Here is a 13,038-nt window from a genome sequence, read left to right on the forward strand (position 1 = left end):
GGAACCAGGAGCTCAAGGCGCAGTGTGGAGACTGATGAGTGAACAATTTCAGACATACTAAACTGTTGGGCAGTTTCTGTAAATCTCTTGTATTAAAGTCAAATTTCATTGTTCTTTTTGGTTTGGTTGTGGGGCTTTTATTCAAGGTGTTTTAATGTTTCAACATTTTCCCCAAAAAATCCTCAGCATATGTGCCATTTCTCATATTGATTCTGTCCAGCTTCACTGTGGCTCCAGACTCTCTCAATGATGAGCTGTGCTCTCTGTGGCTTTAAATGCACTAAAGCATCTCCCACTGAAGTTTTCACTAGAGATCCCCCTTTTGTTCCCTTCTCTGGAGCTGCAGCAGCAATGTCTATGTGCAGAGCTGGAGTTGGGCAAGTGCTGGCACAGCAGCTCTGCTCTCGGCCACACAATACCTCATCCAGGCCAGGAGCCATTGGACTTCTTGGCCACCTGGGCACACTGCTGGCTCATGTCCAGTGTGCTGTCCATCAGTGCCCCAGGTCCCCTTCTGCCTGGCTACTGTCTAGCCACTCTGTCCCCAGCCTGGAGCGCTACAGGGGTTGTCGTGGCCAAAGTGCATGACCCCATACTTGGTCTTCTTTAACGTCACCTTGTTGAATTTGGGTGCTGGATCCAACCTGTCCAGGTCCTTCTGCAGAGCCCTCCTACACTCCAGCAGATCCATACTCACACCCACCTTGGTGTCATCTGCATATTTGGTGATGGTGCATTCAATTCCCTTCTCCAGACTGTGTATAAAGATGCTGAACAGGACTGGGCCCACACTGATCCCTGTAGGACACCACTGCACACACTCTGGATGTGGCACCATTCCCCACCACTCTCTGGGCTTGGATATCCTGACAGTTCTTAGTCCAGGGATTTGTGAACCAATCCAAGCCACAGGTCTCTGCTTTTCCAGGGAATGCTTTTGGACATGGTGTCAAGGGCTAAAGTTCTGATAGACAACATCCACAGCCCTCCCTGCATCCATAGTCCTGGCAGAAATGTCTTGGTGGGCAGGAGCTGGGCCGGAAGGAGCTGTGTGCCCTGGCAGCAAGGCAAGCCAGGAGCAACCTGGGCTGTGTGACCAGTGTTATAAATGAGTGCAATGGGCCATAACAGATCGAATAAAAAAAATAAGAATTTATTGGTTACAGAAGGCAAAAGCAAAGGTCCGCAGCGCTGGGTAACAGGGGAGTCCTTGCTCCGACAAACTGCCGTGCCCCCCCCTTCTTTGTTCATCCCTTTTAAGTTGTTCAGTTTCCGGGGTTCCATGCCCCTCCTCTAGTAGTTCTATGCATGCTCCTCGGGTTACATGCTCCTCCTCTAGTAGTTCTGCACATGCTCCTCCAGTTGCTAGGGGGTCTTCTTCTGCCTTCTGGTGGTCGAGGGATGAAGGTGAGTAGTCTTCCTCACCCTTGTCTTACTGACCCTACTGGCACTTAAAGCGATATGTGATTAACACAAGCAAAGTGAAAATAACTAACAGCATCTTGGCAAGCAAAGCAAAACAATTAAAGACATCTTGGCTCACTCTCAAGGTCTTTCAGACAAGCAAAGCAAAATAATTAACAGCATCCTTGCAAGTAAAGCAAAACAGCAAAACTATTGACGATATTCCAGCCTCCAAGTCCTTGCAATATCCTCTCAAAGTCTATCAGACAAACAAAAGGTTCCTTATTCATTACAACCAGAACATGAAGGACATGGATTATCCAGGTCACTGGGGCCTGGTTTGGGATCCCCAGGGTAGCAAAGATGTCTGGCAGCTAGAGCAGGGTGAGGGAAGGGCCTCCAAGGTGGGGTTGGAGCCCTTTGGCTGTGAGGAGAGGCTGAGGGAGCTGGGCTTGTCCAACGCAGAGCAGGGAAGGCTGAGGGGCTCCTCATGCCAGCCTGGCTGTGCCACCCAGGAGCTGATGGACAGCACACAGCCAGGCTCTGCACCGAGGTCTTGGGGGAGACAAAACACAATGGGTGGAATGGAAATGAGGGGAGATCATCCTGGACATGTGGAAAACCTTTGTTCCCTTGAGCTCAATAGATACTGAGATGTTGCCCTGTCCCTGCTCTTTTAGGTTGATTGTTTTTCCCCTTTCTTTCTGTGGAATTTTTCCCATTGTGATGCTAAGGACTTGTTCACTACATCCTAGCATGGATGTGGGGTAGCTGCACTCCTTTTCTCTATCACTTGCTGGTCTCGGAGGCGAATGGCATGGAAAAACCCCACTCTGACATACTGTGAGAGTCTGTCTGAGCCTCTCATCTGTTTCAGCCCAACGACCCTTGCCTGAGGCCTGCGCTGGCCAGGGATGGGAGGAACACCCAGTGTCTGTTCCGCAGGTGATGCCTACCAGGACTGGTTTCTCATGAAAACTAGTCACGGGGAGTTTACTCAACAAAGCTCCCACAGATGGAAGAACAATGGACTGTTCAGTATGGGCTACCCTGTGTGTGTTCATAACAACAAAGATGGTTTGGTGTGCCTTGAAACATCCTGTTTCCGCCTGTTCCTCCGCGTAACGAGCTCCACATACAATAGTTCATAAATCTTCCCACCTTTTGGCCAGAAGCCACTCGCTTTGGGAAAGGACTATAAAAGTGACTTTCTCAGAGGAGATCCCCGAGATCTCCCCAGACAGCAACAGACATCTATTGGCTGGCTCCATGAGGATTTGTCTGCCTGTCTTGGTAGCTATAATCCTGACCCCCTTTTCTCGCTCTCTCTCTCTCTCTCTCTGTCCCACTATTGCATTTTGGTTGGCACTAAATAATGCATTTCTGTAACAGTAAACTGGTTTTGTCCCCTGCTGTGTCTTTTGCGTTCTGAGATCCATAAAGAACCAGTCACGACTCCCGCTTGGGTTGGGCGGATCGTGACATTATTTGGCGTAGTTGGCAGTTGCGTTCCCGATACTGGAGGAGTTGTGGTTTCTGTGCACTTTGTACCAGGGGAAGACCTGTGCCATTTCAGACCCACCTAGCCTGTCAGTGCCGTAAGGACTGAACAGTGTTAGAAAGCAAGGGAGGTGGTATTGGCTTCTTCCGCAATCTGCACACAGACCCAGGTGGATAATCAACTCCTTTCAGTTATCAGATACTTTTTGAAAGGATCTCAACTGAGCAAAAGATGGGATTTGTGGTTTTTTCCTTGTTTGTTGCTTGATGTAGTTGAGGAGACAACCATTGTGCAACTAAAGAGAAACTCCCAGGCAATTTGGTCCCCTCAGCTACCCAGGGAAGAGAGGGGGGTTCTCCCCAGCAGAAGTCTGGGTGTTAAGTCTTGACCCTCCCTGAGTGGTTTTTTCCCCCTCGCACATAATCGTAACTCACAGAATATTGGTTATTATATAATATATATTTATTATATTTTTATTATAAATAGTATTTAGTTATTGTATTTGACTACTTGGGATTGCGAAGATGACAAGCTGTTTCTGTAATTACGTTAGTACCTCTCAAGTAGTGTGTCTCTTCACCTGCTCCAGGGACGAGAAGGGATTCACCGTTTCACCTGTGCTTTCTGTGTAACTTTAAGTGTGTCTCCCTGAGAATGATTTTAGTCTCATTCTTAAAAATGTCCTGAAAATGATAAAGCCGCATTTTACGCTTTACTAGCTAAGTATAATGCCAGACCCTCCCAAGGGGGGGGGAAGACTGGGCACAGAGTAAATGGTTTAATTTAGAAAATGTAATTGATAGGCTACATTCTTTGCAACATGAAACAGAATTCAAACTGAGCAAGAAAATAAAACCTCACTTTTCCTCAGTTCTAGGTGCTTGTCTTTCAGCTGCTGTAGAATCCGTTTTAAACAAGTGAGTGAGGAAATGCAGTGATAGACTCCTTGCAAAACCTGGTGGAAGCTTTGCAAAAACTATTACAGGAGAAAAGAAAGTGGTGGTAAAAACTCTGCAAAGCCAACTAGACACAGAAAACAAATCAGATAGAAACCTCTGCAAACCAACTAGAGCAGGAAAGAAATCACAACTCTTGCTACCACTATCACATGCCTCACAACATGCAGATACACCTAATGACACACAAGAAACGGAAACATAATCACATAAAGCAGATATACCCACAGAGAGAACTAGTACATGTACAAAATAGTGGGGAAAATTGCTGCTTGAAAATGAAACCTCTCGTTAAAACAGAATATAGATACCTGAACGATGAGGATTTTGACCCCCACATAACCTCCAAAGAAATCCCATACACTGCTACTGAATTGGCCAAATTAAAGAAAGAATACTCACGTCTCCCACATGAATCTGAGACAGAGTATGTTTTTAGAGTTTCACTCACTGGAGGAGATCAAATTAAATTAAGTGAACAAGAAGCCAGTGGGTACTGGGGGCCTGGAGTTTTCTTAACAAGTGGAAACGCACGTGTTCCATGGTGTCTGACACAGCGTGCAGCCTATTGGGCCGGGGGACTTAGCCCCCTAGAAAGAGGTGATCCTCTAGCCATAACTGGCACCCCAGACCAACTCCTAAAAAAATTCCAAAGAGCTGCCTGCTTGCGAATTATACATGAAATACAATTCACTGCTGGCCATAAATCACCTATGCAATTACCTGTAAATGTAAAACAATACCCTCTTCTCTCTAGTGCCAAAGTAGAGATCAAACCAGTTATACAGGACGTGCAAAACTCCCCTGTATGGCCAATCCAAAAACCCAAACCTGACACTGTAGCTGTGTACCAATACATACATGATGTATTGATAGGAGAGGAAGAAAAAGAAGAAGTGAGGGATGTGCAACAGGAAATAATTTCACACCTAGAAAGCCCTAACTTGCAATTGCCAAAGAGAAAATTCAAAAACCTTCTCAGGAAGTGAACTTTTGGAAGACAGGGAATGCTCCCCATGACAGAGTGGCTCAGAAATCCTCAGTAACAGAAGGAACTGTAAAAAATCTGGCAATAACAGAAACTGAGAACTTGGGCAACAGCGATGACAAACCTGCCTCAATAATTAAAGTAGCCTCTGCTTTCTCCCCCAAACAATCTCTGTTCACTAATTCTTTGTTCACTAATGCTTCTGCTGAGCAAATTATTGCTGGGGGACAGGGTGACTCTTGGGTTGGAGCCCTGATGGTTATTTGGGGTGTTTTCCAGCTTGAAGTGCAGAGTGCCTTTCTTGTTTGCAACTACACTGACTCTTATGTTGTCTTTAAAGGAGGTACAGAGTGGCTTCCTTCTTTGCAGCAAAATGGCTGGGAAGCTAACAGAATTTCTGTCTGCATAGTTCCATCATTTTAACCTCCTGCCTCTTTGTGGCAGATTCTGTTGTGTTTACTTTTCACAGAGTAATGCCATGGAATGTGACGATTAATTGCTGAATCGCTCATCGAACCTGTATACAGTTACAGCACAGGACCTTACAGCTGTGTTTTATTTTGTGAAAATTCAAAATTAAAGTTGAACTGTTGCACAATTTTTCCCAAAAAAATTATGTGTGGGAAAAACAATACAAAATATAAAGGGGAACTCAGTGTCAATGTTGTAATACCTACTACCCAACCACCGGTTTTACTGAGCCTGAAAATTTTTGAAATTGGACTTTGAGTAATTCGGAAAACTGGCCAACAGCAAATATTGTTTAATTCGGCATGGTCTTTTAAACAAGTCAAGTTGCCAGTGCAAAACAATGTCTCAGTAATTCAGCCAGCTTGTTCACCTTTTCTAGGGATGGACAAACAACCTGGTTGCAAAACCAGGAGGATTCTTTCAAGAAACAAACAAGAGACATAACCGGTGTTGTGGGAACAAGATTGGGAATTTTAAATAGCATTATTTCAGAGGTATTAATGAACAAATTGGTTGCCACCACCAGAGACCTGACCAAATTGAAACAACCTCTGCAGTCCTCTTTAACAGCCCTGGGGATGCAGCAGGGGTTATTATCAAACATTTTACCAAATTGTGAAAAACAAATGTAAATGATCACAAATTGATAATTGATGCTCTAGGTACTGCTCAAAACAACATATCCTTAGCCTTCAGCTGTATCCAGGCATAGCTTTGGATGCAAACAGTTGTTGCCTCAATTATAAGGGAAGGAGAAGAAGGCATCTTCCCTACTGAAATCCGGACAATAATTTGGGAAAACGCTAATGATTTTGAAAGGAAGCACCAGTCCTGGTGGAATCTGGTAAACTTTACCTACAACCCCAGCACAAACACAGCCACAGCCTTTGTGCTGACAATACGCAACACTTCAGTGCATTTGATACACCCCATCATTGCATTAGGATTGAATAACGATGGAACTATTCTCTATCCTTTCGAGCATAGAGAATGGGCCCTTCTAATTGGTAAAAAATGGCAAACTGTTAATTTGGAATCTTGTGTTGTTCGGGAGCAACTGGGTTTCATTTGTGAAAGCAATGCCATTGTGGCCCAAGACATCTGTTTAGACACAGAGCAAAATATCTGTCATTTTGAAATACACCTCGATGAGACTCCTGCAACAGTGCTGGTGTACATAGGAAATGGATGTGTGTGTGTGAGAACTGCTTGCAACTTATTGTTTGTAAAAAATGTAACAGTGAATCTAAAAAATCATTTAAATTTTTGTGTTTGTAATTTTACCACAGTCATGGGCTGTGACTTTTCCTATACTGCTCCAGTTATGTCTTATCACCTTTTGCAATCCAGTTTTACACTGATTCATCAGTTAGTGTATGCTCCCATCGGGATGAACCTCACTTTGATTAAACAATTGTTGCTTTACCAGGACTTAATTGGGATCTTGGAAAAAATCAAGAAAAATGGGCAGAAGACCCTGGTGACAGTCCATCAGGATGTGAGAGAAATACATTGGGTTTTAGGAAGGGTAAAAGGGGATGCTGAATTTAGGTGGTGGGATAATCTTTTTGGGTGGTCACCTACTGCTACTGGCATCCTAAACAAATTGTGTCATCCCATTATTGTGCTTTTGATTGTGGTTTTGATCAGTTTTGTTTTGTCAGTCATTCTATACATCCTGAATTGGAGAACGGTAAAACGGCTGACACAATTGGCATCAACAATGGAAGCACATAATTTAATCTCTATTCCATTTGCTAAAGATACCCCTAAAGTTATTGACACCAAACGAATTACACACGCAGTAAAAGTCAGGCCTTTAACAGCAAACTGATTAAAATTGTTGTTAGTGGTTATGATTGGTATAATCAGTTTTGGTAATGTTAAGCTTCTGATTAAAATGGTTTTGGGAGAATAATTGTTTTAATCATAAAAACATATTATAATGGATACTGATTTGTTTTAATTTTAATTGTTTGAATTTTAATTGTTTGAAAATTATTTTATTAATTAATTTTGATTTTAATTGTTAGAATTTTAATTGTTTGAATGTCATTTTATTGATTTTGTTTTGAATTTTAATTGTTTGATTTTAATTGTTTGGATGTTATTTTATTGATTAATTTTGATTGTTCAAAGCTAATATCATTCTGATTTGTTTGAAAATTTATTTTAATCAATTTTGTTGTGAATATTTTTCACTATTTTCCTGTTTATTTTCCTTCCTTTTCCTTTTCCTTTTTCTTTTCCCTTTCCTTCTTATCCCCGGGTTTTTTTTTTGTTTTCCCTTTTCCTGTTCCCGGGATGTGCTACCAAGGGCGGGTCCTGAAGATGCTGCAAGATCACAACATCATGCTGCTGGAGTTTCTCAGCGACGCTCGTTGGTCACAGGGTGATGTGAGAGTACGTCCGAGCCTCTCGTCGATTTCAGCCCAACAACCCTCGCCTGAGGCCTGCACTGCCCAGGGTTGGGAGGAACGCCAAGTGACTGTTACGCAGGTGATGCCTACCAGGACTGATTTCACATGACAACTAGTCACGGGGAGTTTACACAACAGGCTCCCACAGATGAAAGACAATGCACTGGTCGGTATGGGCTGCCCTGCGTGTGTTCATGACGACGAAGATGGTCTGATGTGCCTTGAAGCGTCCTGTTTCCACCTGTTACCCCACGTAACGAGCTCTACATGCAATAGTCCATAAATCTTACCACCTTTTGGCCAGAAGCCACTCGCTTTGGGAAAGGACTATAAAAGTGACTTTCGCAAAGGAGACCACTGAGATCTCCCCAGACGGCAACGGACATCTACTGGCTGGCTCCACGAGGATTTGTCTGCCCATCTTGTTAGCTATAATCCCAACCCCCCTTTCTCTCTCTCTCTCTCTCTTCTCTCTCTCTCTCTGTCCCACTATAGCATTTTGGTTGGCACTAAATAAAGTGCATTTCTGTAGAAGTAAACTGGTTTTGTCCCCTGCTGTGTCTTTTGCGCTCTAAGATCCATAAAAGAACCAGTCGCGACTCGCTCTTGAATTGGCCGGACTGTGACACTCACCCAACCATTTCGTCTTCCCCCCACTCCCAGTCCCCCAGTGAAGAGCCTGGCTCTGTGTTCTCCATCAGCTCCTGGGTGGCACAGCCAGGCTGGCATGAGGAGCCCCTCAGCCTTCCCTGCTCTGCGCTGGACAAGCCCAGCTCCCTCAGCCTCTCCTCACAGCCAAAGTGCTCTAGCCCCACCTTGGGTTCTTTCCCTCACCCTGCTGCAGCTGCCAGACATCTTTCCTGCCCTGGGGAACCCAAATCGTGTCACAGTGACCTGGATAATTCATGTCCTTGATGTCCTGGTCACTCAGCCCTGGGTGCTCCTAGCCTGCCTTGCTGCCATGGCACTCATCTGCCTCCTGCCCAGCTGCTGCCCACCATGAGTTTTCTGCCAGGGCCTGGTAGATGCAGGGAGGTCTGTGGATGTTGTCTGTCAGAACTTTAGCCCTTGACACCAAAAAGCATTCCCTAGAAAATCAGAAGCCTGTGATTTAGATTGGTTGACAATTCCCTGGACTAAGAACTGTCTGGATGTCCGGGCCCAGAGAGTGGTGGGGAATGGTGCCACATCCAGTGTGTGTGCAGTGGTGTCCTACAGGGATCAGTGTGGGCCCAGTCCTCTTTAACATCTTTATAGATAGTCTGGAGAAGGGGATTGAGTGCACCATCAGGAAATTTGCAGATGTCACAAAGCTGGTGTGGATGTGCTGGAGGGTAGGAGGGCTCTGCAGAGGGACCTGGACAGATTGGATCCAGCACCCAAATCCAACAAGGTGAGGTTTAACAAGACCAAGTGCTGGATCCTGCACTTTGGCCACGACAGCCCCTGCAGTGCACCAGGCTGGGGACAGAGTGATTGGACAGCAGCCAGGCAGAAAGGGACCTAGGGGCACTGATGGACAGCAGGCAGTGCCCATGTGGCAAAGAAGGCCAGTGGCTCATGGCCTGGGTCAGGAATGTAGTGAAAAGCAGGAGCAGAGCGGTGATCTTTCCCCTGTGCTTGACACTGGTTGGGCAGCCCCTTGATGCTGTGTCCAGATCTGGGATCCCCAAATTAGGAAGGACATGGAAGGCATGGAGAGTGTCCAGAGAAGGGCAAAGAGGAAGGTGAGGGGTCTGGAAGAAGTCCTGTGAGGAGCAGCTTAGGGAGCTGGGGTTGTTTATTCTGGAAAAGAGGAGGCTCAGGGAGACAAGGTGATGTCTGGGGACAGGTTGAACTTGATGATCTCCAAGGTCTTTTCCAGCTTGGCTGATTCTATGATTCTCTGAAACCACCCTGGAGCAGTTGCAGGATGAGCCCTGGGCTTCCTCTTCAGAAGGCCCAGCAGCCCAGGTGCCTCAGTTTCTCCACACAGATTCCAAAGCCCATCCTGTTAGTCCTGCAGAGCCTCTCCAGCCCCTCCTCACTGCCCAGAACAGGGAGCCCCACACCCAGACACACCAGCCCAGATGTGCCCCCTGGCCTGTGGTGCCTCTGGCAAGAGAGCAGCACGAGGCACTGAAAGACCCTGCTGAAAATTCATGAAGCACTTGTAGGATGATCTTGCTGTACAAGGGGCATTCACACAACTCAGGAACTGAAATGGGGAGTGGGGCCAGAGAGGAAAGGGCAAACAGGGATGGGCTATTTGTAGGGGAGGGGACAGGGATTTGAAAGAGGAAAAAATCAGAATTTTGAGAGAGTAAAGAAAGCAAAGGTGAAGCAAAGGAAATGCTCAGAGTTGTTTTGGGGTTGGCTGCCAGGGTGCCCTGGCTCTGAGCAACAACATCTGCAGTGGGACAGCAAACTCACAGCTCATGGGAACAAACTTTCTGGCTGACTGCAGAGGCCATGACAAGCCTGAGTTGTTTCCCTCCCATCCTCCAGCCCTTGCTGGCCCCAGGGGCTGATGGCATTTGTGCTCACTCAGCTCCATCTCCCCACAGCAGCACCATGGGGGTTTTGACGCCTGCTCTGTGCAATGCAAACAGGGGCTCCTGAGCTAGTGCTGCCATGTCTATGCCCACAAGGATGCGGCACCTGTGTGAGCTGGGGGAAAGGCCAGGGCTGCTGAGGGGGGATGGTGTTGGCAGGTGCATGACAACGCTCTGGGATGCTGCCCTGGGCTGTACAGTGCAGTGGGGATGGATCAGCCTCTTTTCTGCTGCTCCTTGCCAGGGTCTCCCCCTTGCAGGGCCCTTGCAGAGCAGCAGCCATGCTTTTTGCCCTCAGCCTGCCCACGGCCAGCCTGGGGCTGCTCTCAGGGGTTTTCTCTGCTCAGAATTGGCCTGGCCAAGTGTTCTGGAGAGAGCCTGGCCAAGGAGACTGAAGTCCCCAGGCCCTGCCCTGAGGCATCAGCACTGCCCCAGCAGTGCCCATGGCCTGTCCCTGCTGCAGCCCCAGCACTGCCACCTCCAGGGCTGTGCCTGGCCCTGAGAGCACTCAGCTCTGGCAGCAACAGGAGGGGCGGGACGGCAACACTGGTAACACCAAGTGCTATTGCTGCTGGGCACAGTTGCTCTGCTAGCACTGATCTGCCCCAGCTCTGCACACAGACATTGCTGCTGCACCTCCAGACAAGGGAATAAAGGGGGCATTGTATAAAACTGCTGGGAGAGTCTTTAGTTTGTTTAAAGCCTCCAGAATCACAGTTCCTCATTAACACAGACTGTGTGACAAAGAAAATGTGGAGAAATATCAAATGAGAAATGATACAAGCAATAGCATTTCCTAGTGTTAAATATTGCATAAAATAAAACTAAAACAAATGGAATAAAAGAAGAAACCAACAACCAAGCCAAAAAGGAACAATTAAATACGGCTTTTACAGCAAGTAATTTTTAAAAACTGGACCGCAGTTTACTTTGTCTGAAATTGTCCAGTGATCACTGTCCACACTGCAGCCTTGAGCTCCTGGTTCCTCAGGCTGTAGATGAAGGGGTTCAGGGCTGGAGTCACCACTGAGTACAGAACTGACAGGGCCACATCCAAAGATGTGGAGGAGATGGAGGGGGGTTTCAGGTAGCACAATGTGCCTGTGCTGAGGAACAGGAAGAGCACAGCCAGGTGAGGGAGGCAGGTGGAAATGGCTTTGTGCCGTCCCTGCTCAGAGGGGATGCTATGCACGGCCCTGAAGATCTGCACATAGGAGAAAACAATGAACACAAAACAACCAAATGCTAAGCTGATACTGAAAACAGAAACCCCAAGTTCCCTGAGGTAAGAATGTGAGCAGGTAAGCTTGAGGATGTGTGGGATTTCACAGAAGAACTGGCCCAGAGCATTGCCGTGGCACAGGGGCAGGGAAAATGTATTGGCTGTGTGCAGCAGAGCAGTAAGAAAGCCACTGACCCAGGCAGCTGCTGCCATGTGGGCACAAGCTCTGCTGCCCAGGAGGGTCCCGTAGTGCAGGGGTTTGCAGATGGACACGTAGCGGTCGTAGCACATGATGGTCAGGAGGAAATACTCTGCTGAAATGAAAAAGGCAAAGAACAACACCTGTGCCACACACCCTGCATAAGAGATTTTCCTGGTGTTCCAGAGGGAATTCTGCATGGCTTTGGGCACAGTGGTGCAGATGGAGCCCAGGTCAGTGAGGGCCAGGTTGAGCAGGAAGAAGAACATGGGAGTGTGCAGGTGGTGGCCGCAGGCTATGGTGCTGATGATGAGGCCGTTGGCCAGGAGAGCAGCCAGGGAGATGCCCAGGAAGAGGCAGAAGTGCAGGAGCTGCAGCTGCCGCGTGTGTGCCAATGGCAGCAGGAGGAAGAGGCTGATGGAGCTGCTGTTGGACATTTCTTCCTTCTGGTTGACTGTTGAAAGAGAACATTGACATGCTGGGGCAGATTTCCTTGAATTAATCATATGTTATTTTCTTAGGAATCCCATCAGATTTTCTTCTTTTCCTATGACAGAACTTCACTAATCCTTTTTGAGTTCCATTTTGTACTGCTGCGATTCTACCCCATCTTCGTCATTGATCTCAGCCTGAAAATGGGAAAGCTCAGAGGGAAAACAGGGCTTCCTGTGCTCCAGTGCAGGGAGAATTCCTAGCTTCAAATAACTGCCTATACTCATTGCACTTCCCTCTACTTAAGGTGATAGCCCTTAAAGAAGGCTTGAAAAATAAACTGGACTTCTTCAAATGTCCAATTTAAAAATAAATATCCTTAAATACTTCTGACCTTTTTTTTCTGTGTTGCTGGACAGGAAGGGCTATCCAGGTTTGGTGTAGCTCTCTGATGCCTGGAGTTGTGCCTACTGGGATCTGATTCTCTCTGCCTAAACCTTATCCCTGCCAGTGCTCCCAGAGCCCAGCCCAACGCTGGGGGCTCAGCTCTGCCCTGCACACCCCTCCCAGCACACAGCACTCCCCAGGGGCATCTCCTTGCCAGCAGGGCCTTAAGGACATCGCAGACAAACACAAATGCTGCAAGCCAAGGTGCTGCTGCTGCTGTCTGTAGGGAGAGGAAGGTGAGGAGGCACTTTGTGAGGGAGATGTGAGGAGGATCTGCTGATGCCCAGTGGGAGAGTGCAGTGGTCTCAGTGACACAGACACACCTGACAGCCCCTTTCCCTTCCCTTGAGGAGGAAGCTGACAGCAGCCCTGGCCATGCAGCACCATCTCCACAGCAGGAGGAATTTGCCTTGATGGGGGTGGCTCCTTTCTACCTCCAACTTCTCCCCACAGTGTATGGGAAG

General features: G+C 47.2%; 1 protein-coding gene across 1 annotated transcript; it reads right to left on the reverse strand.

The window, feature by feature from the left end:
- Positions 1–11,199: 11,199 nt before the first annotated feature.
- Positions 11,200–12,132, reverse strand: LOC306815164 (olfactory receptor 14A16-like; the record flags this gene model as incomplete). The annotated part of the gene is made up of 1 exon (XM_079331794.1): positions 11,200–12,132. The coding sequence occupies one exon, from the start codon at positions 12,130–12,132 to the stop codon at positions 11,200–11,202; it is 933 nt and encodes a 310-aa protein (XP_079187920.1).
- Between the last annotated feature and the right edge of the window lie 906 nt (positions 12,133–13,038).

Source organism: Erithacus rubecula (genome assembly GCF_903797595.1).
Source record: "Erithacus rubecula genome assembly, contig: scaffold_104_arrow_ctg1, whole genome shotgun sequence".
NCBI classification, from domain to species: Eukaryota; Metazoa; Chordata; class Aves; order Passeriformes; family Muscicapidae; genus Erithacus; species Erithacus rubecula.